This window comes from Pygocentrus nattereri, chromosome 16 (genome assembly GCF_015220715.1).
Source record: "Pygocentrus nattereri isolate fPygNat1 chromosome 16, fPygNat1.pri, whole genome shotgun sequence".
NCBI classification, from domain to species: domain Eukaryota; kingdom Metazoa; phylum Chordata; class Actinopteri; order Characiformes; family Serrasalmidae; genus Pygocentrus; species Pygocentrus nattereri.
The window spans coordinates 14,852,125-14,880,098 of record NC_051226.1 but is presented as its reverse complement, the minus strand read 5'-3'; the positions used below and the strand labels follow the sequence as shown (position 1 = coordinate 14,880,098).

General features: G+C 39.2%; 1 protein-coding gene across 4 annotated transcripts; it reads right to left on the bottom strand.

The window, feature by feature from the left end:
* Nucleotides 1-24: 24 nt before the first annotated feature.
* On the bottom strand, nt 25-27,974 carry rictorb (RPTOR independent companion of MTOR, complex 2b). Of its 4 annotated transcripts, none has more exons than XM_017718088.2 (39): nt 27,886-27,974; nt 27,709-27,756; nt 22,992-23,089; nt 22,671-22,735; nt 22,452-22,583; nt 21,401-21,464; nt 20,290-20,416; nt 20,034-20,203; nt 19,845-19,912; nt 19,619-19,686; nt 19,417-19,499; nt 18,689-18,776; nt 18,363-18,453; nt 18,145-18,211; nt 17,873-17,953; nt 17,661-17,761; nt 17,393-17,558; nt 17,088-17,189; nt 16,919-16,965; nt 16,664-16,799; nt 16,279-16,478; nt 15,880-16,006; nt 15,465-15,629; nt 14,815-14,891; nt 14,414-14,492; nt 13,747-13,856; nt 13,538-13,631; nt 13,316-13,408; nt 12,204-12,310; nt 11,784-12,031; nt 10,511-11,552; nt 6,951-7,022; nt 5,994-6,171; nt 5,747-5,831; nt 5,452-5,655; nt 5,116-5,271; nt 4,359-4,482; nt 4,134-4,272; nt 25-4,036 (listed from the first exon to the last, which is right to left on the bottom strand). In XM_017718088.2, the coding sequence occupies exons 1-39, from the start codon at nt 27,932-27,934 to the stop codon at nt 3,962-3,964; spliced, it is 5,226 nt and encodes a 1,741-aa protein (XP_017573577.1). In that variant the 5' UTR covers nt 27,935-27,974; the 3' UTR covers nt 25-3,961. The 4 variants fall into 4 exon arrangements, with proteins under 4 accessions (XP_017573577.1, XP_017573578.1, XP_017573579.1 ...); XM_017718089.2 differs by having other exon boundaries at nt 13,538-13,625; XM_017718090.2 differs by lacking the exon at nt 6,951-7,022.

Below are 27,974 nucleotides of genomic sequence, written 5' to 3'. Positions count from 1 at the left end.
GTAAACGATTGACAGATGAGTCAATGAATTTCACGTATATTTTATTAACAATGCATCCTTTTCATAAGATTGTTTCTCAAGGCTCTTTGCTAATGCCCAAAACAAACACTGAACTATACAAGGGAGACCACAATTAGGGAAAAGGTAACATTACAAGTATGTACAGCTTTCTGAGAGATGTTTTTTTTTTCCTTAAGGAAAAATATAAATAACACTTCTTGCATCCATTTCTGCAATCTTAATATTAAATGGTGCTTAATAAATTTAATACAGTGCTCTGCAAAATCATGAGTGCACTTCAGAGAAAAGAATGGAAGGTGCATCATTTTTGTTTTACATGACACAAATGTACATTAAAATAAAATAAAATAAAAAAAAAACATTTTCACCATTTCCTCCACCAGGAGCAATGGAGGAAAAACCCTTGCAACATATTCAGAATCCGGCCCCAGAAATTAAAGGCTAAATATTGGCTATAATTTAGTATCTTGTATTCTCTGGCACTTTAACCACCAGCGCAAAAACACGCTCAAAAATGTCTCATGCAGTAAGTACCAGCATCACAGTCAAGGGAAGAGAACGTAACACTGGTTTTTTGTCAACACTGATAAAGGGGAAATAACATTTTAAGCGAATCAGTTCAGACGTTCCTTATTTTAAACCAACTTAAAATGCTGCTTTCACAAGCACATCCTCCGGCTACAATACTTTATAAGGGGGCCACTTTCTAGAACGTTAACAATCCATACACAGTTTCTATTTTCAGTGTGAGGGAAAACAAAAAAAAAAAAAAGGAGAGGATCCTCCATATCTACATGCTCTTTATCTGTCCGGCTCCAAATCAGCTCATCCATCTCATGAGGCAGCCAATAGGAATAAAATCAATTATTTAAAAAAAACAAAAAAAAAACAAAAGAACACATATGCAAAACCACACAAGGAAGGACTGTTATTATTGCCGGCGATTTAAGAGTCATAACTTACGTTACAATGCACACACTTCAAAAATGATAAAAACCTGATGTTTCAGGGAAAATCCAAGGCAGACAAAGAGGCTGATTTATTAGAATCTATAATAAATAAAAAAGAAGCCTTGACAAGTTCATTAAGTCTAACAGGATTAAAGCTAATCCAAAAAATAAGGCAAAATAATTAAAGTTGCCTAAATAGCATGACTGGTCCAGCCAAAACGAAGCAAACAATGTCATCGTTCTATTTCAATAAAACCAATTACAATACCAAAATAATTTATTTGGAATCAACAGGCACATTGCATAAAATTATTCAGATACGGACCATGCACTCATTGAGAGAACAAGGTGGAACCGTGTTAGCAATCAGCCTTTATCTGATGAACAACTAATGAACCGCTCCAAGACTAGAATGAGGAACTGAGCGGACGAAAGGCATTGTCGTGGCTTCATCACAACCAAGAAGGCTGCATGCAGCGCTCCACTGAAACTAAATCTGAGAGAGTAAAGCATGGTTGTGTCTTTGTTATGTAATGGCCATTATGTAAAGGCTATAATTTGACCACATCTGTAAAAAATAAATCCTGTTGAATAAAATCTGCCTTAGTGCCAACTTAGACCACTGCAAGCTAGAAATGGGTTCTGATTAAAAGAATTCATGTTTCTAGAAGGAAATCAGGCTGACACAGCAATCATATCACACTATGCAGTACTAGCTTACTCTTTTAAAAATGGGTGCTTGTCAGCGGTTTCTGGCAGCCTGATGAAATAATAACAGCCAGAATAATACACTAAAGCTCCAAACTTATAGTCAATAATTTTATACTTAATGTTTTGCTTTTTTTGCTACATTTGAGGAGTGCTATGAGATATTCAAAATGCGATTTCAAAGTTTTTGGGAAACTTATTATGATATGAAGAAAAAGGCACAAATGCTTATTTTCCCCTCACTACTCCACATTCTACACTCTAATAATTTCCTGTCAGTTTAATGTTATGGTTACAAATATGCTACAACGAGAAGAAGCAAGTCGATTTCATGAAGATGACAATTGAATCGCGAATGATGAAATTTGCACCTTGGCAAGACTCACTTAAAGCAGCTTGATGAAGTTTTTGTCCAGCAGCTCTGAGCCAATAAATATCATGCATTTTTCAAAAGCTCTGCTGAAGGTGAAACAAAAAGCCATTTTCTGGTCAGGAACCTTTTGAAGGTTTATGGTTGATGTCTGATAAATATTAAGACAATTATCTAATCATAAGACACTATAAACTGAAATTTGTGGAATGATATTCACCCATTTAAAGCTCCTTTACATTTAAAAGGATATCATTTTCAAACCAAATCATTCTGGGGGTTTGCCATCCAGATGTAGAAGGAATTGTTAACCGGAAAAATCAAACATAACTGGAAGTAACAAACTTTTATGTCTTACACCAATCGTAGTTGATCAACTAAAACTTGTTTGGTGTCTCACATTTGACTTGTTTCATTGTTTTCGCACTGGAGCTGCAAAGTTATAACAGAAATCTGCATTGCCTAAATGATTTCCATTACATGTTAACTACATTAGCCATGCAGCTCCACTTCTAAACTAAAGACGCAAAACTCAGGGACTGAAAATAGTGATTTTGGAGTGAAGGGGGATAGTGTGAATTTTTCTTGGTGAACCAAGCCTCTCCTCCTGTCCATTTTCATAAAGTCTCATTCTACAACATTTTCCTGCAACAGGACAGTTCCAACTTTTCAATGTAACTGTCAACATTCTAATATTCATAAATATACTACGTACATTTTTATGAATATTTAGGACCAGACAGTTCAGTTGGTAAAGTAGGTAAGATTCTCAGTGTTGATACTAGCCTGTTGTAGGGAAGTGGTGAGGACACTGTTTTTTGCAGAAGTGGCAAAGTCTTACAAAATGTATTTTGTCAATATAGACACAACTGAAAATAAAGAGCAAGAAATAGGGCCAAAAAATCTAAGTACATAAAGTCCCAGTCAGGATGATCAACTCTCATTACTGCATATTTTTCATACTTCTGATAGGAGAAACAAGATGGTACAGTTCACTGTATGTAGTCTGAGCAGATTAAAGGAACCATTTGACATCTAATCAGCCCTAAAACCATCCTGACCATGGCTTTGATGAACACATTTCACCATAAACAGGTTTTCTAACTTGAGCCTCTGTATTTATTCATCTTGTTCAAATGTATTAGACAAAAACCTCATCAAGGGCACGTTTTAGAACATTAATCCATGCCAGTCAGTTGGACTACTAATTGATGATTGTCTTACATTTGGGTGTCTTACACTTGTTTTCAATGAATGCTTCAATTACAGGCTCACTGCTTATTTCTTTATACACATGAATGAAATTAGTGACAGAGAGATCTGATACAAACCACTGGAATCTTGTAGTGTTAAAATCAAAGCTGAAGTATCCACTGAGGGAAGAGTTAGAAAACATGCTTGAGTTGTTTCAGTCTGTTTGCATTGGCCCCTAGTTAAGGACAATCACAACTGTGCAGAACTGATATAGGAACATAACCAGCATCTTGTATTCTTTCAGCATTTCTTCTTTCAAGATGCGATATTATTTTTCTTTCTTTTATAGTTCAGCTTCTAAATTTTATTACACCGTATTGTCAGTGCTTTTTACGGTGGGTCAAACACTATATTTTGGTTACATCTTCCATTGACAGGGCTTTAAAGAGATTCCAGTCTTGATTTCAGGCTTTTTGTTCAGGCAGAAAGTTCGTCAATCCTGTTTCCTTAACATGCCGTACCGATTTCTTCATACACATTCAGCAACAGCTGTCCATATTTTGTCTTTGCTGTTCACCCTGTGCCTGTTCCATATCCTCATATTACCTCTTAATGCCTCCATCTTCCTAAATTCAGGGCCAGGCCAGTGGAATGAATAGGGGTACTGGGTGAAGAAGAGGAGGCGAACAGCAAGCTGAAGCTGTAGAACTTGAGTAAATCAAGATTCTGGTGCAGGATCTACAGTGGTAGACTTTGGCGGCATTGACAGGATGCTTTCAGCCTCCTCAAAAAGCTGTGAAAAAATGAAAGTATCATGAAAAATAGTAACCAAAATAATAATCAAAAAAAAAAAAATCAGGTCAAGATTAAAAGGTCAAAGGAAGCATTACCGGACTAAACTGAACATCTTGGAACAGCTCCTGGATGAAGCGTCGAGAAGCTAGTCTGAACATGCAGTGAGCCAGCAGGTGAGAAACTTCAGAGTACAGGCAGATGTCATCAAACGCATAAGGGAACTTTTCCTTGATCCTGCAGAGTTAGAGAATTTGAAAAAGAGGATTAAAACTGATCTTTGGCCATCAGTAGCATAATTGCTACTTAGTATCTCATCTTACGTGAGCAGTCCAGTCTCATGGCCCTTGGTTCCTACTGATGAGCTAAGGTTGATGACCAGACGGAGCACCTCTTTTCGCAGCAGGACTCTGCAAGCTGGAGCATCTTCTGGAATGGTCTTAACGCCTGAAGTCCATATCACATTCTCAAGTTTAGTATTTCCTATGTTCCACAGTAACATACTTCTTGCCATTGCACAGAAGTTGATGACAGTAAAACAGTCAGATGATATTTAGAGTTTTTGGTTTAAACACGATGCCAATGAAGTGTGTAAATACTGATAAAGTTTCAAAAAGCACCATTTCCCTACTTGTCCACACATTCAAACTAGACTGCAAAAACAGTCAGTTTTTAAGTTTTTGTTGTTATGAAAACCAACAAATTTACATATATCATCCTTTTAAGCCCCAATTCATGTACAACTTTTGTTAAGTGTTTTAGCTTTTGTTAAGTGTTTTTGTTTGAGTGCTTTGTGAATGAGGCAGGACACAAGGCAGCCAATTTAAGGTGAAACAGAAAAATTCGAACCAAAGATGGTGAACAGGAAGCGAATGTCAGCTTTTTACACTACTTGTTGGCCTTGGAGCAGAACAGTCTAATGGCTGAAGACAGATTACAATACTGTCATCTAGCGGTCAGGAGTAAAACAGTCTGCTACGAATCTGCATGTGAACTATTAATTAAGAATTGATACTGTGCTTTTTGAGAATCAATACAGTATCACCAAACATAGCATCTTTAGCACCTGTTTGTTCATACCTAAAACCAGCTCTGTACTGCGGGTGCTCCCAGCAGAGCCCTGGGACACAGCATCACTGCATCCAGACACCCCTGAGAACTTGGACTGGGGCATTACCTCAAGGTGGTTGTGCATGGGCTGGCTGCACCACTCAGAATATGGAGCATCGGCATAGTCTGGAAATAAGAGGAAGAGAATAAGAAACACAAATTTAGAGTATGAGAACTGAAACCCATGTCTGCAGTTCCAATCTGTTAACAAGAAATAGTATCAAAGCCTATCACGACTAAAGTGGTTGCGTAAAACTGAAAGTGGAGCTGGAAAATCAAGAGAATCAAGCAGATCATGTGGCTCACCTGGCCGGCTCTGTGTTGGGGTGTGCGTGTTGCAGCCCAGCACCTTGCAGCCCACACAGTAGAGGCAGTTCTCCTCAGTGTGCTCCTGTAAGCCAGTCTCCTCTGAGCCCAGCAGCTGCTGCTGGTCCACCCTGCTTGCTGCCATCAGCTCTGTGATACTCAGCTGAGACTTCAGGATACCATGCCGTGAGCCCTCACTGGGACCTGTCAGAAAAGTGAGCAACATTCAGATGGATATTTACATCATATTTATGTAGATCTATGTGATCAGATATGTGCCTTAATGTGTTTTCACCATCAGAGTCTCCAGAGAAGAACTTTGCCGATCTGTCCTCTGAGGGTGGACTCGTCCTCTTCTGGAAATATGGAGTCTCTTTTATCTGTTTTTTTTTTTTTTAAATCAGTACAGAAACAAAACATCAGCACAGCACATTCCAGATTAGCATCTACCATGCAGTTTTTTTTTTTTTTTTTTTTTAAACTGAAACTTAAAGCAGACAATATAAAGGACAAGACAGCAAAAAAAAGAAAAATGTGAGTACTTGGAACATATTATTGATGTCCATAGGGAGAGCAAGACCAATGTAATCATCTGAACTTCCAAAGGTCGCACTGGACACCATGGAGCGTACAGAGGATGAGCGCTGCAGAGTGGTCTGACTGATGGGGCTTAACAGATCCTCCTTATCCAAAGATGCAAAGCTCAGAGCCTTCAGAAACCTGTGCACACAGAGGCAGACAATGGAACACATCAGAAGGAGTAGAGGAGGGTGATGAGGGGAGAATGAGAGAATGAGAGAGAGAGAGAGAGAGAGAGAGAGAGAGAGAGAGAGAGAGAGAGAGAGAGAGAGAGAGAGAGAGAGAGAGAGAAGCAGGACAAAAAAGTGTGACTATGCAATTCATCTGAACAAATATTGAAGGCAACTTTGGTAATTTCCGTTATAGTAAAAAAATCATTTTGACTACACAAATCACCTGACTTGTGGGTAGAGACTAGCTGATTAGGAATAGCTAATATGGACTATCCTAGTGACTATCAGCCGCTAAACATTTACCAAGTTATGAAATTAAATGTGTTACATTTTTCTGTTTCAGACACAGAAAAGTTAATGGGAATAACAGGGTTAACTTCCATAATCTGCTGGACTACCATTCCTACCGTTCATATTCAGCAGGGGATCTATGGTAGAGAGGATATAGGTTCAATTCAGTCATTCCTCTATATTAGCTGAATAAGATCACTGGGAGGGAAGGGCCGTTTTGCTCTCTGCTGAAAGGGGATTTCTGGGATCGAGGGTGAGTTAAGGTTGCTCAGTATCAAGAGGGCAAGTCTGGTGGAAAAAGGGACACTAGTGGCAAATTGGGGGCAAAGCACATCTGATTAAGAGGGATTTGTATAGATGCAAGGGTAAAATTTGTGGGGAAAAAAAAAAAAAAAAAAACAGAACCGGTCTTTCCAAACAAAAGAGATGTGCCAGCCCTTGGGGTGGTTCACGCACCGTGGCAGGAGAATTCGGCGACGGGGCCCGCCTGAGCCTTGGCCCAGACAGCTGAAGCGCTTTTTTGAATACCTAAGAGGGACCATCAGAAACAGTTCACATTATTCCCAAAAACGAGCCCATATTCTGCTTTAGGAGCTTATTTGAGGGACATTCCATCAGGATTGCATTTTTATTAAGTTTCTGCTTTTGATTTAGCTTTTCATTTTTGTTTTTGCTTTAAATTTAGTTTGTCAGTTTTAAAAGGTGCATTAACAATTTTATTTTAGTTTTTTTTTTTTTTTTTTTTTTTTTTTTTTTTTTAAGTGTACTGGATTTGGATATTTTATTCATAAACTGAACAAAATCCTCAATGGAAAGTTGACCTTTTTGACTTTGGGGGAAGGAAGAACCCTCCCCACTAATCAATGCTAGATTAAGTAAGATCACTATATTCCTGAAACACTGAGGTCTGTCGAACAGATCACCTCCTTTCTGACCCTCATAGCATCATTGTTCAAGAAAAAAAAACATCTGGCACTCAAGAACAAAGATAAAAGGAAGATTAATGACAGAATAATCCCCTGAGTTTACAACCTTTATGGCACATTCAAAGCTCCTTTCAAGCATTCTAGGAGGGCACACAGAAACCCCCTATAGAAGTCACAAAGTCCAGCATACTGTTAAGACCTCAGACCAGCTCCTTGAATTAAAGAAATTTCTTTTCCTAACTTCAATATCAACTCTTCAATATCAGTCTCTAGCACTGACCAGCAAATTAATTTTATCTGCATTTGCAGTGCTTTGTAAGCACAGACTGCTTTTGCAGTATCAGTAAATGGCTTCTCATTGAATTATTCTGTTCCACCGTAAATGATTATGTTCTGTTGCCTGTGCACATTTAGATGTAAGCTATCGTTTAATGTGGAAAGCTAATTTGAATGAAAAGCTGACTCCATTCTCCTCATCCTAGCTGTTAACATCTGATCCATGTAGACACTCTTGAATAAACAGATTCTCAAATCCTGTACTTTTGCAAGTTATTCCAAAAGAAAGGACAGGGTACAGCACCACCTCTGAGCATGACCACTGGCATTTAATCTAAACTTTTAACCTTCTACCCTTCAGATTGACAAACCACTTTTACCTTATGGTGTGCATGGTCAGAAATTAACGAAATCCCAGGCATGGCAATCCCAGATATATTGTTTGGAGTTGTGGCACTGAAAAACGAAGCTGGACTGCACCATTTGTTTTGGTTCAACCAGAAACGAATTTACCAGCTAACAGAAACTGATGTAAGTGAAAACCTGGAAAAGTGAAAAGGACCTATTTGGGTTATCACTGCATTTCTCCCACAGGCCCACCATGTTACTGAAATAATAAGTGCTGTTTTTCCTAAAATTTCCATGTCAGAATTGTTCGAAAAATTGAATGTCTAGTTAAATGTCCATATGACTCCCAAGTGTTATTTATATTCTTTTTGTTATTTTCCTTTCTCATTTCTCTTTTATTTTGTGATTCTTAAAACTGTACTGCATTATCAGTAAGCAGCACTAAAACCTCAATACTTAACATAATAGTGGCAGTCATATATCCACTGGAAATATTAATGTAGTGTATAATGTATGCAAAGCTGCATACTTAGCATTTCTTTTACTCTATGCTTTACAACCATGCTCTGAAATCACAGTGTACACAAAGTCATGTGGTGAATTGAGCAGATAGTCTGAAAGGGAAATTAAATATCCTTTAGGAAAATGGGCGTGAAAACATTTTCCAACGCCTCAATTCTACCCAAAGAAAAGATCAATTTCATGTCCTAGCACGTAGACCAAGGAAGTCAGAACAAGTTAATTGCTCATACTCTGCTTTCTACTCTGCAGACCATCTATACTTGTCATTTTACTCGCACAGTAACCTGAAAAGAGTCAGGTTGTGAATTATTCAGCCTAACGTTAATTCTTGTACTTTGAAGAGCCCAGCTGAGCTGCATTTGTTTCTATTTAATTTGTACATTTTGATTGGTAAACGATAGCTCTTTGTGAAATTTTGTGTGAGCATAGTTTAAGAATTATGGACAGCCTGTACCAACCTACAAAGCCATCACAGACGTTTAATTCAACAGCCTATTGTTAAGTTGCAGCCTGCTATGACCAGCCATTGCAAAAGGACCGTCGCAATCTGCCATCCTCACAAAAGACCAACCCAAACCAGTTGAGTTCATTGAGTGCATCCAGTCCCTAAGTTGCAGTGCTGTTTGGTTAATTATCAGAAGGCCCTGATGTGAACAGGACCCTCCAGGTCATCAGCACACAGAGACCCTGCAACTCTCTTCAAAGCTTCAAAGGCACTACAACACCCTCACTCCTGTTATATTATTCAGGCTCAGTGCTGTGTTATTCTGCACCTTTTTAATTTAAACCTAGATCAGTCATTACACTAGCATCTCCACTCCACTACTGTTGATTCTCCTCAATTCCCCATTAAATACATACCTCTGATTCTCAGCTAACTACAGTATTTTCATCAGGAGAATGTCATGTCTAGTTTCTCTATGCATTCATATTAATCAAACCTATCATTTAATGTCCTATTTTAATTGCTATTCATATCCAGTCAATAAATTAGCTTTTATTAAATTTATATTACTTTATTGAACATAAGTGGTTAAACAATCTCTGACTACAGAAAGATCCTGGCCCGATTTGAAGCTTCTGTGTATGGTATAAGTGTGAATTAAGTGTGTGTCTTATCTGTTACCAAAGTAATAGTTTTAGTTACGTTTTTACTGTTTCAGTTTTAGTTTTTTGTATTATGATGAATGCTGTGATAGTAGGTACTTGTTAAGGGAAGAATAAAATTCTAGTAGACTGAGCTCAGCTCGACTCCAGCTTTCCTTAAAAACAGCCAAGCACAACAGGGATCCACATCTAAATTCTTACTCACACACTGAGAAAAAATTAAAAACACTTTGTTCTATAAGTATTCCTTTTTCTTTTGTGTGTAGCCATTATAGTTTTATGCATTATACATTTCTTCACTGTTAATTTTTTGTTTTAGTAAATGTTTTGGTTAACTACAAGATCCCAGCACTGCAAACATAAAACAAAGGAATTTCCTTTTCCCTTATAAGGTTGTATGCAATGTTCCTGACTGCTGTATGAGAAATAAAACTTATTTCTTTGTACTAAAAAATATCTGAGCTGAGTCAAAGAACAGAAAACTCAAATTCTAAAAAATCTGACCCAGAAAAGGGAAATTTGTTGATGGAGTGAAAATATTCTTCATAGTTCCGCAGGATATAATTAGTAATGACAATGCAGAAGTTTGTGTGGTCCATGATGCAATCGACTTAGCAGTCATGGATCTTCTTTCCTGAGTTATCTGAAACTGACATTAGGCATTCATTTTCATAACAATGGAGGAAAATTGCTATAATATGTAAAAGATGAACACCAAGTGTTCATATACTCTGGCAGTACAAAAGAATCACCAGAAAACAGGATGAAAAGGAGAAAAAAAGTGACCCCGGCACAAAAGAAAAACATGCTATTATTTGAGTGTGCCAACATTCATACCTCCGTGAAGTGAGCCTGGAGTCCAGACTGCCAGTTTTCATGGTGATGGCATCAGTGAAGAGTACGTCTTTGGCGGGTGAGGCCAGCGCCTCACTGTGGGAGAGAGAGGGGTGGATGCGCTGCTGCTGGAGTCGCTTGAGAGTAGCATACCCCAGCGCATCCCTAGGACTGGTGTACATGAAGCTGCAGTCTGTTAGGCTTGTGATGGTGGTCACTGAAGGGGATTTGAGTGACTGAGCCCTGCGGGGCAGAGTGTGAGAGGAGCCCGGGGGAACCAGTAGAACAGAGTTGGACTTTGACAGAGGCAGGTGGTTAGACTGGGGAGTGAGAGAATGGAGCGTTTTGATAGTCTGGGCACTGATGACAGTATTGAGGCTGACGCAGTCCGTGTCGATAGTGGAAGAATCCACAGCACCCACCGTCTCTCGGGACGGGCTCGAGCTCATGGAGCTGATGCCGCTGGTTGTGGTGTCAGTGTTAAAGCTCTGGCTGCGACTTTTAAATTGACCTCCACCTCCAGAGGAGGAGCTGTCACCTGCCAGCCTCTCTCGGCTGGTCTGTTCACGCTGGCCATCCCCGCTTGCTGAACTCCGCTCTGAGGCCCGAGGCACACGCACTTCCCCCTCTGCAATGCTGGGTGTGCTACCCTGGTGGTCTGCTGACTTGCTTCCCACAAAGGATGTCTCCAGGCTAACTGAGGGGCTTTTGGGCAGGCCGTCAGTAAATACAGGGCTGAAAACGTCCCCTTGGCCAGGGGAGTAGACGGAGGGCTCGGTGACTGTGCGGTTCCTCCGAAGGCCTCCCAGCTTTGGGTCACTGTTGAGCTTGCTGCTGCTGCCAGTGTTACCGCTGCCTTTGGGGTCACTGGTGCTGCGCAGCTTCTTGCCGGAGAGGGAGATGAGAAAGCGGTTGCGGACGAAGCGACTGGAGGCCAAGATGGTGAAGGGGCTGCGGTCCTTTAGGAGCTTGGACCTGAAGTACAGGGGTTGGTCTTCAGACAGTTCTGAACCCTCTAACTTATCATCATCCAAAATGTACATGCCTGAAAAACAGAAGTAGCACAAACATCTAAACACTAAAGGTAGATGTGGAATCAATACTTAATACCCAGCATTCATTTAGACAATATCTATCAAGCACAGTATGTAATACATGACAAAGACACTTAACATTCTGGGAAACGCATTTAACAGAGGTAGCTTAACAGTGAGATATAAAGAACTGCAGCTGTGAGTGTGGCTAAAGGCTGCTGAGTGGTTGGAAGAGCACTCACTGGGCTGGGTGGAGTCACTCTCACTGTTGTGTCTGGAGCTAGTGGACTCTGAGTTGAGGCTTAGGGTGCTGGGAACTGAGGAGAGCAGGGTAGGTGGCGGCAGCTGCTGCTGCTGCTGCTCCACTTCATCAGGCACCACAGGCCACTGCTGCCTACGGCTGTGCCTCACCGCATCCCAGCCCTGCAACTTCAGAAGCTCACATCCTTGCTTTGTCTTGGAGATCAGACCCAGCACATATAGACAAGTCCTGAGGGAATGAGAGCAAAAGGGAACTTCAACATATCTGAAAGCGGAAACTGACTCAAAGGGTGTACGTGAGCAATTAAGGCAGAGTCAGCATAACCTTGCATAATACTGCAAAGCTCCCCAGAAAACTGGATGTCAGAGGTAAAGTGGACAAGAGGCTTGTGGTTACCTACCCTCTAATAGAGAGAACCTCACAGTGGTGGGCCAAAGCCACAATGTCTGGAATCACATTCTCCTCCTGCAGCAGGTTAAGACCCCAGTTTGATGTACCAATATTACCCTGGGGGGGGAGAAGAAAAAAAAAAAAAAAAAAAAAACACACAACACACAACACACGTTCATGAACAGTCTGTGCACACAATAAACAAACTGCACACATGTACGCACGCACGCACACACAAAACAGCCTTGAGCCAAAACATATATTAAATATTGTGATCATTAGAAAAATTGTTATACGTTAATAATATAATAAGTTGATATTAATAATATAAATTATTATAGATGGATATATTACTTAGACATTGTGTAATCACTAACTTATTACTCATACAGTTCTGTACAGTTCTGTGCAAAAGCACATTATTTAAAACGTTTTTTGTGCTAGTAAATATACATTATAAGAATACTACAAATAAACAAAAAGGAATTTCTTGTTTTCAAAAAAGTACTTGATATCTTGTGACCTAGTTTGAGAAACAAAGTTTGGTGCCAGATTTCTCCTAGACACCCTCAGTCATCACATGTATTTGATCATTTCCATCACCTAAATGCTTAGTGCCCATAGAAATAGCTTCTCTCAGATGCCTAAAACTTTTTGCTCAGTACAGCACATACTTTGAACACTACTTGGAAAGACTATAACACAGATTTCCAGTCTGGGAAAGAATGGTGTACATACAAATGCAGAGAGTAAAACTGACATGCTTGTCTAGACGCATGCTAACACTACAGCTTGGCAAAGTTTGCAGAGAACAGCTGGATGTCACGTGTTCCATGTCATCTGCACAGAACATCTTTATAGGTTAAGTAATATTAGAAGCTACCCTAGACTGTAATTTGATGGTAACTACATTATCATTATTATCACCAGAAAACGCAGCTACAGCACAAGGCTCTGTAATTCTGACAGGTGGTACTTCGTAACTGTATTTGGATTATTATATAGTTTAACATTAATACGGCAATGATAATAATGTAAATTTACATTAGTTCACTCACACACACACACACACACACACACACACACACACACACACACACACACACACAAAACTGTACTAACCAAGGCCCACAGAGCAGCTTTAAGTTGTTTGATGCCTTCCCACGTGTCCAGCACTGGGGAGCGCACCGTATAGCTCAGGTCTGGTACGACATTCTGTCAGGAAGAAGCAGAAGACATGAAAGCTTCACAATAGTGAATACATAATACATAAATGATATAAAAGATGAAACAAAAGTAATTTTCCATTCCAGTATTTTTTTTTTTACCAATTTCCAATATTACCTGAGCTTCTAGGAGATGGCAACCTGTCTTATCATGCACAAGCTGACCATACAGATGCACTGGTAGATATACATTTGGCCTTTGCAACCTGTTTCTGGGGGCAACAACCAGTGATAAACCAAATGAAAACAGAAATGTAAACAGCAAACTGCAACAAATTGGTTTTAAGTGTATAGCAAAGAAGAAATTCTAAGCACAGAAAATCGCACCTTTGGTTGCTCCGTCGTACATAGTTGTCCCCATCAACTGGTTTGCGGTAAGTAGTGAGTGCTTCATTTAACTGCTCCTCTATTAGGTCCACATACTTTAGATTATATTCCTTCATAGAAAATAATTATACAGTGCACTGTTAGAAAAATATTACCACAAGAGAAAAATAAATTTGGTATTGCTGTATTATTTGTTTTAGTACTAAGTCATGAAATATAAAAAGCTCTAGAACTATCAGAATATCACAGTTGTTTAAAGGTGTGTCAAGTACAGCTTAAAAGTCAGAGTAATCAAAAACATGTCACAAGAGCATGTTTCATTAGAGCTTTCATTAGAACGAAACATTTTTCTTCAAAATGTAGTTAAGCACTCTTAAGGGAAAAAAACTGCTCAGCAGTGATCCTCAATGATTCATCCTAATAGACTTTTACAATCTTAATAGCCTTAAGAGTTAATGGTCTCCTTTGCACTTTGTAGATTTTTTCCTTTTTGCTCCGAGTTAAAATAAATAAACATTTAAAAAGAAAGCATAAAAACCAACCTCTGCAAAATTAAGCAGATATTAGTTCATTTCAATATACAAGGACAGCCCAACAACATAACAGATGTATATAATTTGTGGTGAGGATAAACAATGGATCCCCCAAGTAAGTAAGGTTACAGTACCTTCTGCCATTTCTCCAGTTGTTTACTGACATAGCCCCTCTCATTGAGGTAGGAAAAACCCTTTGGAATAGACAAGAACCTATAGAGACAAAAACAGGTCACTGGTGAAATGGAATATTATCTTAAGTTGAACAGCCCCCCATTCACTTTGTTCTTTATTAAGACCAACATCAAAACAGTCTAATTACTGATAACTTCTTAAATGTAGGCAGATAACATGTAAAATGTTGTGGCTAATCTAAAAGGCTCTGGTCTAGTACTCAGAATTAAATAACCTTGTCACTCAAAATTCTGGCAGTGATAGGATTTCATGTCTCTTCCCGTTTAAACATTTCTGACATGAACTTCAATGAGCCAGAGACATAAAACCTAAGGGATTCATAGAGATTCTTCCAGCTTACCGCAAAAGCAAGAGCACACCCTTGTCCCCTAGGTGAGTTAGTGCTGGCTTCAATTGAATAAGTGCATGGAGGTTCGCCTTAAGAATATAACACATATAATCAAAAAGAGGCAGTCAAAAGCAGAAGGCATGCAGTGAATCCATCAATAGCTCTGTCATTGTGCTCAACACTACAGAACTAATTACTACTGTTTTGCAACAAAAATTAAATAAATAAAATCTGCACACCAAAACTTACCAACAATCTGACAGCATAACATTAGACAGCAGAATTTGAGGCTGACTTTCATTTTAAGCAGCTACGAGCCTCATACAATTAGTAATGAAGCATACAGAAAAGGTAATGTGAATTGAATAAAGATCATTTAATTTGTTGTAAATGTAAAATTAAAGGATACCAGTTTGAAAAAATATATGAACATATCTAAATGCATGTTTAGGTCGCAACCGAAACTAGGAATGTAAACTTGGTATTTTTGACCTAACTATTTATTAAATTTCAATACCATAAACTCCAACATGCTGGGTTAAGCTGCATTACTTTTCCTGGAAAAACTATTTTTCTGTAGAGTTAATGATAATAAAGCTTTAAATAATATAACCTCCCTAGTGTATGTAATTGAGTCCTTCTGGCCTAGCCATATCTCTCACCTTGTCCTCGCAGGCCTCATCCAGTATGTCCAAAGCCTCCATAGAGATGGCCTTGTTTCGGTCATGGAGCTGAGTGACCAGCAACTCGATGCCCCAGTTACTGAAGAACTCCACATTGGCACGGAGCAGCACTCGCAGGTGCTTTGTGGCATAAAGCCTGCAGTTCTGTCAAGTATATATACACACACAGAAGTTACTCTGTGGTAACTTCTACAAAGAGAGCCTTTCTCTATTATTTAAACCTTTTCATTAGCAGTAATGAAATAACTACAACACAACAGCCATTCCCAACAGAAACAGAATAGTAAACGTATACAAGGTATTTTGTAAGCATCAAGAAGTAACATTGACAGTCCATAGACATGTTCAGTCCATAAATATCAACTCTTTGAGCACCAGGCAATCATTTGCTTACGTCCGTTGCAGCAGTGAGGATCTTGGAAAGGATGACTCGTGCTAAGCCATCTCTGCTGTAGTCCAGTGTGGATACAGTCAGCTTCAATAGGTGATCCTGATTCTTCAGGGAGCACAGGTTCAGCAGGCTGTATGGAAACCGAGAAATCAAGGACAATGCATCATTATAGCACTTACTTCATATATTTTGCAATGGGAGAAGAAGATAATGGTTAAAAGATCTGCATTTCCCGAGAAAGATAGGCTTAAGATGGCTAAGAAGGACAAATGCTTGATGAACAAATGTCTACACTGTAAAACCACTCCCATCAACTGTATCTGGCTCAAACCTTGCTCCATCATCTGAACTCATCAATGCATAAAATATAATTATGCATCAGGAATGCTTCTCACAACTCACCACTGGAAGACACCGCATTTCTCCAACAACTTAACACCATTAGGGTGGGCAGACAGAGTGCCCAGGAAGAGGAAGTAGTGTTGGCTGAGAGTGTTGAGGAGACCATTGCTCTGTAGGCTACGATCCGGTTTCAGCCCAGATGATGAAGACAGCCATTGTACAATGTCCTTCACCAGGTCCTCCAGATATACCTGCCCATCCTGAAGAGAGGATAAGCAAGAGCAAATGGTAAATTTAAAAGGATAAAAGGTTATTAGATTGAATGATAAAACTCAATTATATACACACACACACACACACACACACATACACACACACACACACACCTTTCGTACTACTTTTTTATTCTCCAAACTGTATACCTTTTCTACTTATTTGCCCTCACCTCATCTGACTCCAGCAGGAACTCAATGAACTGGCAGCCAACCACGGTAAGCTGTTTAGCCTTGCTGTGGTCCAGCTCCAGGCCAGCATATAGTTTACTGCTGGGTTTATAGAAGAATAAGAGCCTCCGCACAAACCTAGAGAAACCATGACACAATATCAGGTGAATTCACAATGCAACAATAGCACAATTAAGTACAGCGCAAGTACAAACACCATAGGAAACAAGGACAAAAGTCAATAAATATATTCTTACTTGTGCATTTGTTCATCTTTGCTGCTGCGCAAATTAACATTTGGCCACTGCAACATAACAGATACGATACATTTTAGATTAGACTTTATATGTTTGTGAATCATCTAAAGAAACTAGTCATTTAGAATATATAACATGATATTATCTGATCTTCTGTTGTTCTACTAACCTTCAGTATTGTACCGATAAGTACCCAGTTCCAGTCCAGGTTTTGTTTGTGATTGAGAATATGGCTGTCTCTGAGATTCATCAGCAATGCCTCCTCAGTGTCCTGAAAACACAGTAGCACGTACATGCGAGGTTAAGGAACATCAGTTCTATTCCAATGTACATGAGTACATAAGATACTTGCTGGCAAAGAACAAATTTAAAATCTGCTAACTCTGAATGCTCTGAAAGCTAACCTAAAGGCTAACAGTATATTCTACACTTTCCTAGAGCAATGCTTCATGGGTGAGGACATTTTGGCTATACCTTAATCACATAGATATCCTTCTGGGGTCGCAGGTGCTGCTCTCGACAATAGTGGGCAGCAGCTGACTTGCGGACAATATGGTCCAGATAAAGGCTATTGGGCTTGGGGCCTCGCTTCTTCTTCTCATGGAAGCGCTTCAGGTAGTTCACTGCCGCACTCGCACGTCTAACACAGCATAACGAGCAAGAGAGACCATTTCATCAAACATCATCAGCTGGAAAATTCCCTTTATGTCTTAGACTTGACTTAGCTGTGAAGAATGCTTACAGCCGCTTCTCTTGAGGGATATCAAAGGAGGCTGCCATGTTCATGAGTGTAGGAAGGCAATGCAAGTGGTGGCTATGGGAGTGAGGGAGAATGGTATTGGCCTGCAAAAGAGGAAGGAAACTCACTAAATTAGAAAGACCACTGGACAATGTCAGACTAGATAATTCTTTTCTTTTTGATGAAAACAAAGTGAAAATGCCTAGAAAATATACCATGTGCAAGAGTTCTCCTAAGAGGATGGTAGCACGGACTGAAATGTTGTCATCACTGCTTGTGACTACTTCCACCAGCCCCTGAGGACATGTGAGAACACAAGCAGGTTTAAACAGGTATCCATGGCATATTTGAGACACCATTTTGCAATCTTTCCTGGGGGCAAAATATTTTGCAAGCTTACACATCTATGACAAACACTTTCTGTAAAACCAGTGGTGATGCAGGATGGCATATGCATCTTTCACCTTCACTTGAAAAAGAACTGTACCTCTAGAAGTCCGCTATTGATGAAGGCAGAGAGTACAAGTGCAAGGTAGTTATCCATTAAGTCAGGCCTATGGAGATAAGAAAGAATACAGAAAAGACATTCCAAGTATTTTAAAAGCTCTTAAGACTTTCAGTGTCTGGCAATTTTCCATCTTAATGTCTGCTCCCACCCCACCCCACCCCTCACACTATATCACTCTTTCTCTCCAGTGCTCTTACCTTGACCGTGCCCGATGAGGGAGGATAATTTTTGCTTCTGAGGCCACAAAGCCGTCTGACAGCCTCCAACTGTCCTGAAATCTACTGGGATCTGCAGAAGAAGAGAGAGGAATGTAGAAGTTATTATACATTCTGTTTGCGCAGTCCAGAAGAATTCCCAATAACATTTTAAGCAAAACTCTTAATAAAAAGCATATATTGAATGCAGGATTGAAAAAAGGATAGGACATGTGACAAAATGTATTATTACAACACTTAATGTATCACAAAAACTTATCATCATATTGGCCATCCATAATGTGCATTTGTGCTGTGTCACCACTCACCAACACTAAGCAGAGCTTCAATGAAGTCTTGTGTAACTATGGGAACGGGAAGGCGAAATATGTCATACAGCACCTCCAGTAGGCCTCTCTGTAGAGAGAACAGCCATTAGAACAACTCATCAGTACTGTCAATTCTGAATATCCGTTCCATAGTGAAGAGAAGCAAATATTTAATGCAATTATTTTAAGTGATCAATTAGAGATCACTGAATAAATATTCAGATAAACACTGTTGACACTTGAATTTCATATTGAGCCATAACAAAAATAATCATTCCGAAGATAACATTTAAAAATGATTTAATTTGACTTGTACTTAGGTCTGGGTCATACTTACAAATAATGAGTACAGGATTTTCTCATATTAATAAAAAAAAAAAAAAAAAATCAGGATTGTCAATTATACTGTCCACCCCAACCCTGCTTCTAGACTTGTGCGCCAATTACATCCCCTGCTGGAGAAACTTCAGACTGCTAGACATGAGCCGTGAGTTTCAAAGGCACATCTATGTACTTTACATATTATGAAAAACAAGGTGATTTCCAATGTTGCAGGTTGGTCACTCTGGAATTTTACTACAGATACCCATAGGAAACCATGAAGTGTTATATTTTCAAATTTTACAACTACATAAGTAATCAGGATATAAACAGCAATTTGGACTTCATGTACATGTAGCCTTTAAATAGCCTCTATATACCCTCACTTCCATATTTGGTTTACATACCCTCACTTCCATATTTGGTATACAGAGTAGGCCAATGAGGGACTGGATGCCAGAACTGCCTGACTTACACAGGTTAATGATGCCTGGATTAAGACAGGAAAAAAAACTGTGGTCAACCAGGGATTGAGCTGAATTGCAATGCAAGAAACATCTGAACAAATGTAAGTTTAAAGGTGTCTAATTGAAAGCACTCATTACTTACCAGACCATGAGCGGAAGGAAGCTACAATAGACATCTTACTGGCCAAAAACCGAGCCTCTCTGTCTTCCCTAGTATGAAAATTTTTGCTCAAAATGAGTACAATGGCATGATTTTCCAACATGCAAATTACAGTACGTAAAAAGTGATCAAACAAATTACTCATGTCATAATGAGCTGTATGATAAAAACAAGCTCTGTGATCAATGGCACAAACTAGAACACTCACTTGAGCTGTCCCTCTGCAGTGTCTGGATTGTGTCTGTAGTGGAAATCTGTATACGGTGCCAGGATTTGCTAAAAAAAGATAAAAGAATATAATTATGCCTTAAGATGCCTTTTACTATGTGGTGTTTTGTTTAGTTTCAGCACTTTTTCTTTGCTTTAACGGACTGGTTCTAAAAACTGTGGCCTGTACCTCAAGCTCGACGTCAGAGCGCACATACTGGCGTGTATGAGGGTGATTGAGCAGGTGCAGGATGGTGGTCATCAGAGCCTCATTAATGCGGCTGAGCTGGCAGTCAATCACATTCTTTAGTATGGTTTTGAGACCGCCCCTCCGAGCCACAATCTCCGGGTTCTTCAGTGCTGTACAAATGTAACCAAACATCACTTTATATTTAGTGTGGCAAAATGAAAGTAAAAGGCCTGTGTCTGTGTGTATGTTCACCCACCAAGTTCACATATGATGGCAATGCAGGCCCGCACCATGCGGTCACGTTCCTGCAGGCCATCATTGCCTACAGCGATGAGGGAGTTGGTGATGGAGCTTGGGAAAAGCTGAGCATTCACAGTGATCATCTGAAATAGAGAAGGATCAGAGACAGCATGAGAGAGAGAGAGAGAGAGAGAGAGAGACTGAGACTTGTTATTCAACTGGTATACCATATCCCCAGGTAGACATGGCCTATCGCTCTGTGCCCCTGGTCACAAAAGCCCAATCACAAGTGCTGCATTTACGGTCCTGCTGTCCACATGTGCACGCGAGGGCCGTGAGGCCATAATGTGGCTTGTGTCTCATTCTGACTTTCAAAGGAGTGCTCACTAGTGCCCTCTATGCAGCTTTACTGCAACCTTTGGCGAGGATTCCAACAATGCGTCCAGCAGCTTCTAATCTAAAATTCCATGAGCTACCAGTGAGGACCAATCAGAATGGGTGGTTTTGGTTCACAGATGCTGCTCCAATGTTTACTACTACTCCTCCAAGAAGTAATGTCTTAAAAAAACAAGGTTTTAAATAAGTTGGCTGAGAGGCTATTACTGCAGTAGCTAAAAAGTATCTAATGAAAGGATCTATACTGGATAAATTTTTTTAAAAAATATTATATATATATATATATATATATATATATATATACACACACACACATACACACACACACACACACACACACATTTTTTTTTAAATTTAATAAATGTTTTCTTTTTCAAACCAACTAATTTCTAAATTCAACTTATATACTGTAAACATGGTTTTATGATTCAGGGCACATAATTTTGGCCACAATGTTCACTGGCTTGGCAGTCTGAGATGACAGCACATCTCTCTACACCCACCATATACAGCTACTTTATGTCAAACCTTACCAGACAGGAATCTAGGAAGCAAACTGGAAACATTTTATACTTTTAATGTAAAATATTAATGTAAAAATAGAGCACAAATGACAGTGTACTTTGAAAGGGCACATGATGACATTTAGGGTTTGAGACGCTTCATAAGTGCACATTTAAAACACACATCAAAACAACATTTGCAGTTAAATTCAAGTTTAGGTGCCTCACCTTTCTCACCAGTCGGAGTGCCTGGGTCCGCTCCACCTCATTGCTCTGCTGAATGTCAATGCACCTACACAGTAAAGAGGCAAGGATATGTTACAGAAGTCTGCTTATTCAATGATCAATGTAATTTCAGATAAATCAAACACAAACTTTTTGTTTTATTTCAGTGACCACTGAACTGTGTTATTTCTGTTAACAATTTTAAAACAAGTTGAACACATTTTGTAGAAAAGCCTGATTTGTCAGAATGTATACCTCTCTTGAGCAGGAACAGCTGTAACTTGCAAGTATTCTCACTGCACTCACAGTGAAAATTCATACGACTGATTAGAGCATGGATGTAATGTGGAACTGTCTTTGTATCTAGAACTTAAATGCTGCAGTATATGTACCATGAAATGACTTTTACCTCAACTGCTGTCTTTCACAACTGCAATCAAGTGCAGATGCCAAAGAAATGATTTGGATTGGTATACAGTTAATCATACAGCCCCATGCAGAAGTGACCATGAGTTTCATCAATTAATTATGCCTTCACTTCTGCCAAGTCTGAGAAAAAGACCTAAAAGGGCACTTTTATTTGAATTCTGCATGGAGTGAACCTGTGGCTGGAACGTCCAGTTCAAATAACCCCTGCTGCAGGCTGACGATGTGCATAGACAGCAAAGGGACAAAGGGAACACTACATCCCTGCTGCACAGTTACACTGCAGAGAGCCTCTGAACCTACTGCTTCACACTGATCCTAACTACAGTTGACTTCCACTTCCCAGGTTCTCTCAGTCACCCTCTCTGTAATAACCCCGCACACACACACACACACACACACACGCACTCTCTGAAATCCTAACATGAGCTGATCCAGTGTTCTCTAAGAATTAGCATCATGATGAGGTCTTTTTAGCCAGTTTTTTTTTCTAGGGACAGTGAAGTAGATGGAATGCATTCCATCTACTTCACTGTCCCTAGAAAAAAAAACTGGCTAAAAAGACCTCATTTTGAAATCACTGATGCAGGACATATTGGGAACTGTTCTTCAAATGAGCTAGACAAACCTGGAAATCAGGTAATCCACCTGGAAGCGGAAAACTTTCTGGAGGATAGCGCCATCTCTGATCAGGTAGCGGAGAGCTCGCAGACCTGCTGCCCGTACTTCTTTAGCTTCATTAAGTAGAGCCAATCGGAGACTGGCAAAAAAATGAGGAATGAAATCAGGTCCGATATTACACCAACTCTGTGTACATCCAATATTTCAAAAAGGTTTGATGCCTCACCAGATAATGATTTCATCATAGGTAAAGCCAAACTTCTCTTCCGAATGGCCGACATTGCAAAGTAGCTATGTGAGAGGTAAGAGATGTTAGTACAGGAAATAAACAGTCTATATAATGAGCATTTCATTATCAAATAAAAATGTTTAATCTGCTAAAAACATTTTGAGAACCACTACCTTTAAGAATGTCTCTACAAGACAGTGAAGCTACACATGTTCAACAAAATAGCTACAAGGTCACGGTAGTATGGCAAACCAATAACTACGCCTTAGCCCTAGTGTTCCAGAGCAAATGCATGGAGCAAATGACATCATGACAAACCTTAATGAAGTTGTTCAGGTGACCCAATTTACGCATGTTGGAAACACCCTGCTGTTTGGCCACATTTTGGAGGATCTCTCGCAAGTTATCTTTAGGGTCTGTAACAAGATGATATCAGATGAAATTACAGTACTGAGCTACAGTTGGAAAATGATCATTAAAAAACTAGATCACTGAATATCTGGAAAAAGTCCTTTGTTCTTCATCTAATTTTTTAACCAAATTAAAACATTTCAATCCACATGTATCAGGATTCAATTAACCCACTGCTGACTCAGTCTTAATTTCCAAGAAATAATAGCTGAAGAAACTCTAGAGAAGCTGTAGCCACTGTAACGGGCCAATAATCAAGGGAGAGGAGTTTCTTTGAGCCAATCACAGAAGTATCATGACAATAGGTGCAGGAATGACAACACTGTCCCTTCATATATGGTGCTCACCATCACTACTTTGTTTCTTAAACTCAACAGTGAAAGTGCACCCAATTCAGGTGTCACTGTGGAACTCGTTTCAACAATGTAGTATGAGTCAGTAAGTTTCTCTAAATTTAAACATTTCACTCTTAATGACTTTGGTTACGTCTCAATGCCCAATTTGTGCAGAAATTTTGAAAAACTGGTGGAATTCCCCTTTAAGAACAAGACTTGTTTTTCCAAGAACAGCCAATAAGGAGTACGGTTGAGTTGTGACAAGTAACTTATGCCACTGCTAACACAGTACCAATGGAGCCAGTGTGTGAACTGATACACCACAAACAGATCAATTGACTAAATTCAGAAGAACGTGTAAAACTGTACATGGTAGTAAATGATATGTTCATGCTAGTAACACACAAAAAATGGGTCTTAAACTGGAACAGTCCATAATAAAATGCAATCCTAAAATAGTTGGTCCATCAGTCTGTGCATTACCAGACATTATTTAGCAATTTTGTACAATGTCTCCACAGGATACTTACAACAAAGGTGAAAGGGGTATGAGCTCAAAGATTTAAAAGTAAATATTACATTTACCACCCCTAAAAAGACAAGTCTATATAGTCAAACCAGCCTGAACACGTATGTTTTCAAGACACTGTTTAACAAGTTTTAACATTTAATATGTTAACTCAAGCATATCCATTCACCTAGAACTTAAGATGAGCAATCTGTCATTATAATAGTCCGATATCCTGGTTAGGCCTTAACAACCGAACCAGTATCCATGGTTTTACACAATGATCAGATGCAACAAGTGATATGCATTACTACTAAAAGGCTTATCTCCAAGTAAAGATAAAACTGAGCTCTGCACACCCCAAATCAACCACGGTTTGTTTTATCATGGATTAGAATGATTCACCAAGCCTATTTTACTGCTATGTCAAATGAAACACTGTGGTACTGTGGTAGTAGGGTTGAAACACTCCGAGCAAAGCCACCACACTGTCTCACTACAACAAAGCAAACACAATAGAGAGATCATGGCAATGTGATGTCATGAGGGCATGTTTTGAATATACCAACATCTAGTATTCCCTTTGAAGAGATGCAATTACTTGTCAAATGCAGATTAGCTATTTGATACAAAGGGAAACCTTTCTCCATATTTTGTATTTGCACTGTAAACTGTGCCTCTCTGGGCTACACACTAATGTAACAATGACCATTTGTGAAAGATCTGAACAGAAGGGTTGGTTGTTTGTAGAATCTGCCACCACACTGTAACACTGTAAACCTGGCAAAATGTGCATCCTAACAGAGTTCACAAGTCAAATCAAGCCTAATTCCATTGTGTAGAGTAAGTTAAGTTTTCAGAACAAGCCAAAATAAGATACACAGCCCAAAAAAGTAAACTACAAAAGCAATTATATGTTATTGGACATCACATAATGAAAAGTTAATACTACTACTACTACTACTACGACTTCTACTACTACCACCACCATCATTATTATTATTATTATTATTATAAAAGTATAATTATAAAAGTATATACTAGAATTTTATACAAGTAGAAAACTATTTTTATTTTGCTCAAAATTTGAGCTTAGATTTGTATAAATACCATTCATCTTACTATTATAACTAATAGAGCCTATTAAAATAAATATATAAATTAACCTTATATTTAATGCAACTGATCCAGCTAGTCTTCAGTATGCAAACCACTGCAGAATATTAATGAGGACCAACAGACTCGTGAAGAAGACATGTTATTCTTTCCAGACTCATTCACATTTATAAGCATGGAGCCTTTTAAAATCTGAATTCCACCAAGGAGCAGACAATCAGTGCCAATTCAGTATCGACCATGAGACCCACTTAAAATGAGTAATTCCTAATCTAATCACACAAAGATGGAACCTTAATGGCCAATGTTTTATTTTTCAAATTAAAAAAGTCAAACATGAGATGCTCGAAGAAGGGACCATAATTCTTCATCCAGTATGCTTCCTCAGCTGGCTGTACAGCATACCAGTATGAAAATATCAGTGCCACTCCACTAAAGCACTATTCAAACTAGATTACAAAAGGGGGTTCTGCAATGTCATTTTTAAGAGATTAGACAAACCAATTTACACTGATTAAAACAGACTATCTCTGCAGTTTCCCCAAATTACAACAGATAGATCGGACTGAAAGGTCGCAGGCCAGATGTACAGATGCAACACTCCATAACAATACAGCACACACCCATGTCTATTAGCAGGTTTTGTTATGACATTATGGTGAATCCAATTCAAAAAGGAATACTAGTCTACTGCTGAGGGGAACATCTTGTTAGGCAAAAAAAGAGAAAATAATTCACTCTTTTCAATCAGACTTCAAAAACTGCACACACAGATAAATTAAAGTCATGGATCTCATCTGTAATGTCTTAAATTACAGTACCTCTCCAGGTAATACTAATCCAACTTGAATATGGCTGATGTACTAGCAGCTTTGGTTCTGATTAGGTGTCATTAAGTGTATGATGGAAAAATCTGCTCTGACAACAGTAAACTCATCTCGCCACATTTGTCTGGTTCATTCACTCATTAAAAATCTGACAGGAATCTGAAACATTCACCCCCTCCTCCGAAACGGGCAGGCTAATTCCAAATGTGCACATTAGGCTAATTAAACTGGAGACAAGGAATGCATCAGTACAACACTAATCATGTTTGATATAATTCCCATTATTACATATTGCAATGTAAAAGCACTCAGTGAAATGTATTGGAAACTTTAGCTATGTCATAGATTCCTGCTGATTTTTTTTTTCTAAACAGTAAAACAGGGTATCTTTCAGCAGGACATGATCATGTGTTAAAGCTGAGGTGCCAAAATGTTTAGCCTTGTGGAATCAAAGTGCAATGTTTGTGGTGAACCAAGGGACAAAAAAAGAACAAAACTATATACAGCTATATACTTTAAGGAAGTAAAATAAGAATGTGTTAAGTATATATATGTGTGTGCTCTGACAGGGCGAGAGGGTCAGGTTAACTTTTTAGAGGGACAAATCAAATGTTCTCACAGTCCAACTTTGGCCACATGTTGGCCAGCCCTGTGTTAATCTGCTCTTGGGAATGAGGTGCTTAACAATGCCAGTTTGAAAAGCTGTAGTGGCAGGTTGCATGCACACTGAATAAGGTGCTTTATGGCATTGGCCTTACAGTTTGACTGTGTTGTTTTCTTCTACTGTGGGAAGGGGCAGTGACTAGACAGGTATGAAAGCATATCCATCATTTCCTGAAATTAAAGTAACTTCAGAACTCAACACTTGAATTAAAAGGATGTGGTACATAAGTATAAGTGTACAGGTTGCTCCAAACAGGAAACAGAAAACAAAGTTCTATGCTTCCCTTAAAACAATGATTTGAGCAGTGTTTTACAAAGTGAGACTCATCAGTTAGGCTGATAGCTTAAGCTCAGAGTTAGGGATTGTCCAATAGGAGTGTCCCTCAGTTCTTTTCATATTGGACAGGCTTAACTTTGGGCTTAAATCCCTGCTGTGTTTTGTTACAAACAAGATATATCCTCATCATTAAAATGACATTGCAGTTTATAATAAAGCATATTAAAAGCAAGTAGTAGGCAGAGTCGTGGATGCCGTAATGACCATAATGTAAGGTTACAGCCATGGGAGAACGTCACATTAGTAAACATACAACCGCTAGATGCGCTATAGCTAGTTAACTAACGTAGGTTAAGATGTTATACGGCCACAGTATACCAACACATGGTTGTCTTACAAAATTTCTGCCAAGTATTCAGAAATCTTCTTTAGACACATAGCTACATACAAACCAAACCCAAAACACAAAATATGCAGCTAGCTGGCTAACGAGGCTGTAGGTAAATAATGTGCTATAAACAATGCCCTTCTTTTCAGACACGTTTTCCAGCAGCATCAGAGATCCTTAATAACATCTAGCTAAGTTATCGGTCAAGACAATTCACCAGTTAACTGACAAAAGCGCAATTACACGCACAAATTATGTCAGAAATGACACATTTATGACTCCTTCAACTCTGACTGGAAGGTTGCCTCGCTAGCAAGCAGCCAGGAGAAACGGCAGCTAGGCAGGGTGATGCTTCAGTGAGGAACATTACGGGCGGTAGATGATAGACGAGGAAACATGCCGATAACATGTTTTCGGGGTTTTTTTAAGGCAGGGTGTTCCCTCTATCTTAAAATGCTCATATATTTGTGAATATGAGGAGCTTAGCACGGTTGGTCTGAGGTAACCCACCTCTAGTCAGATCGAGCGGTACATTTTCCTCCCCACTGTCATTCCGACCTGTCAGAAAAAGCGACAGCAGATAGTAAGCCAACACAGAGGCTGCACATAAAACTGGTTTTTGAAAAAGGCCTATTACTGAACTGGATAAAACGATTAAGAGTGAGACTCGAAGCCTCCAAATCTCACCTCGCATCCGTATGCTTCGGATAGGACGAGCTCGGATGCTAACCGCCATCTTTCCAGAGACAATTCACAACACCGGAAACCGCGCGGAA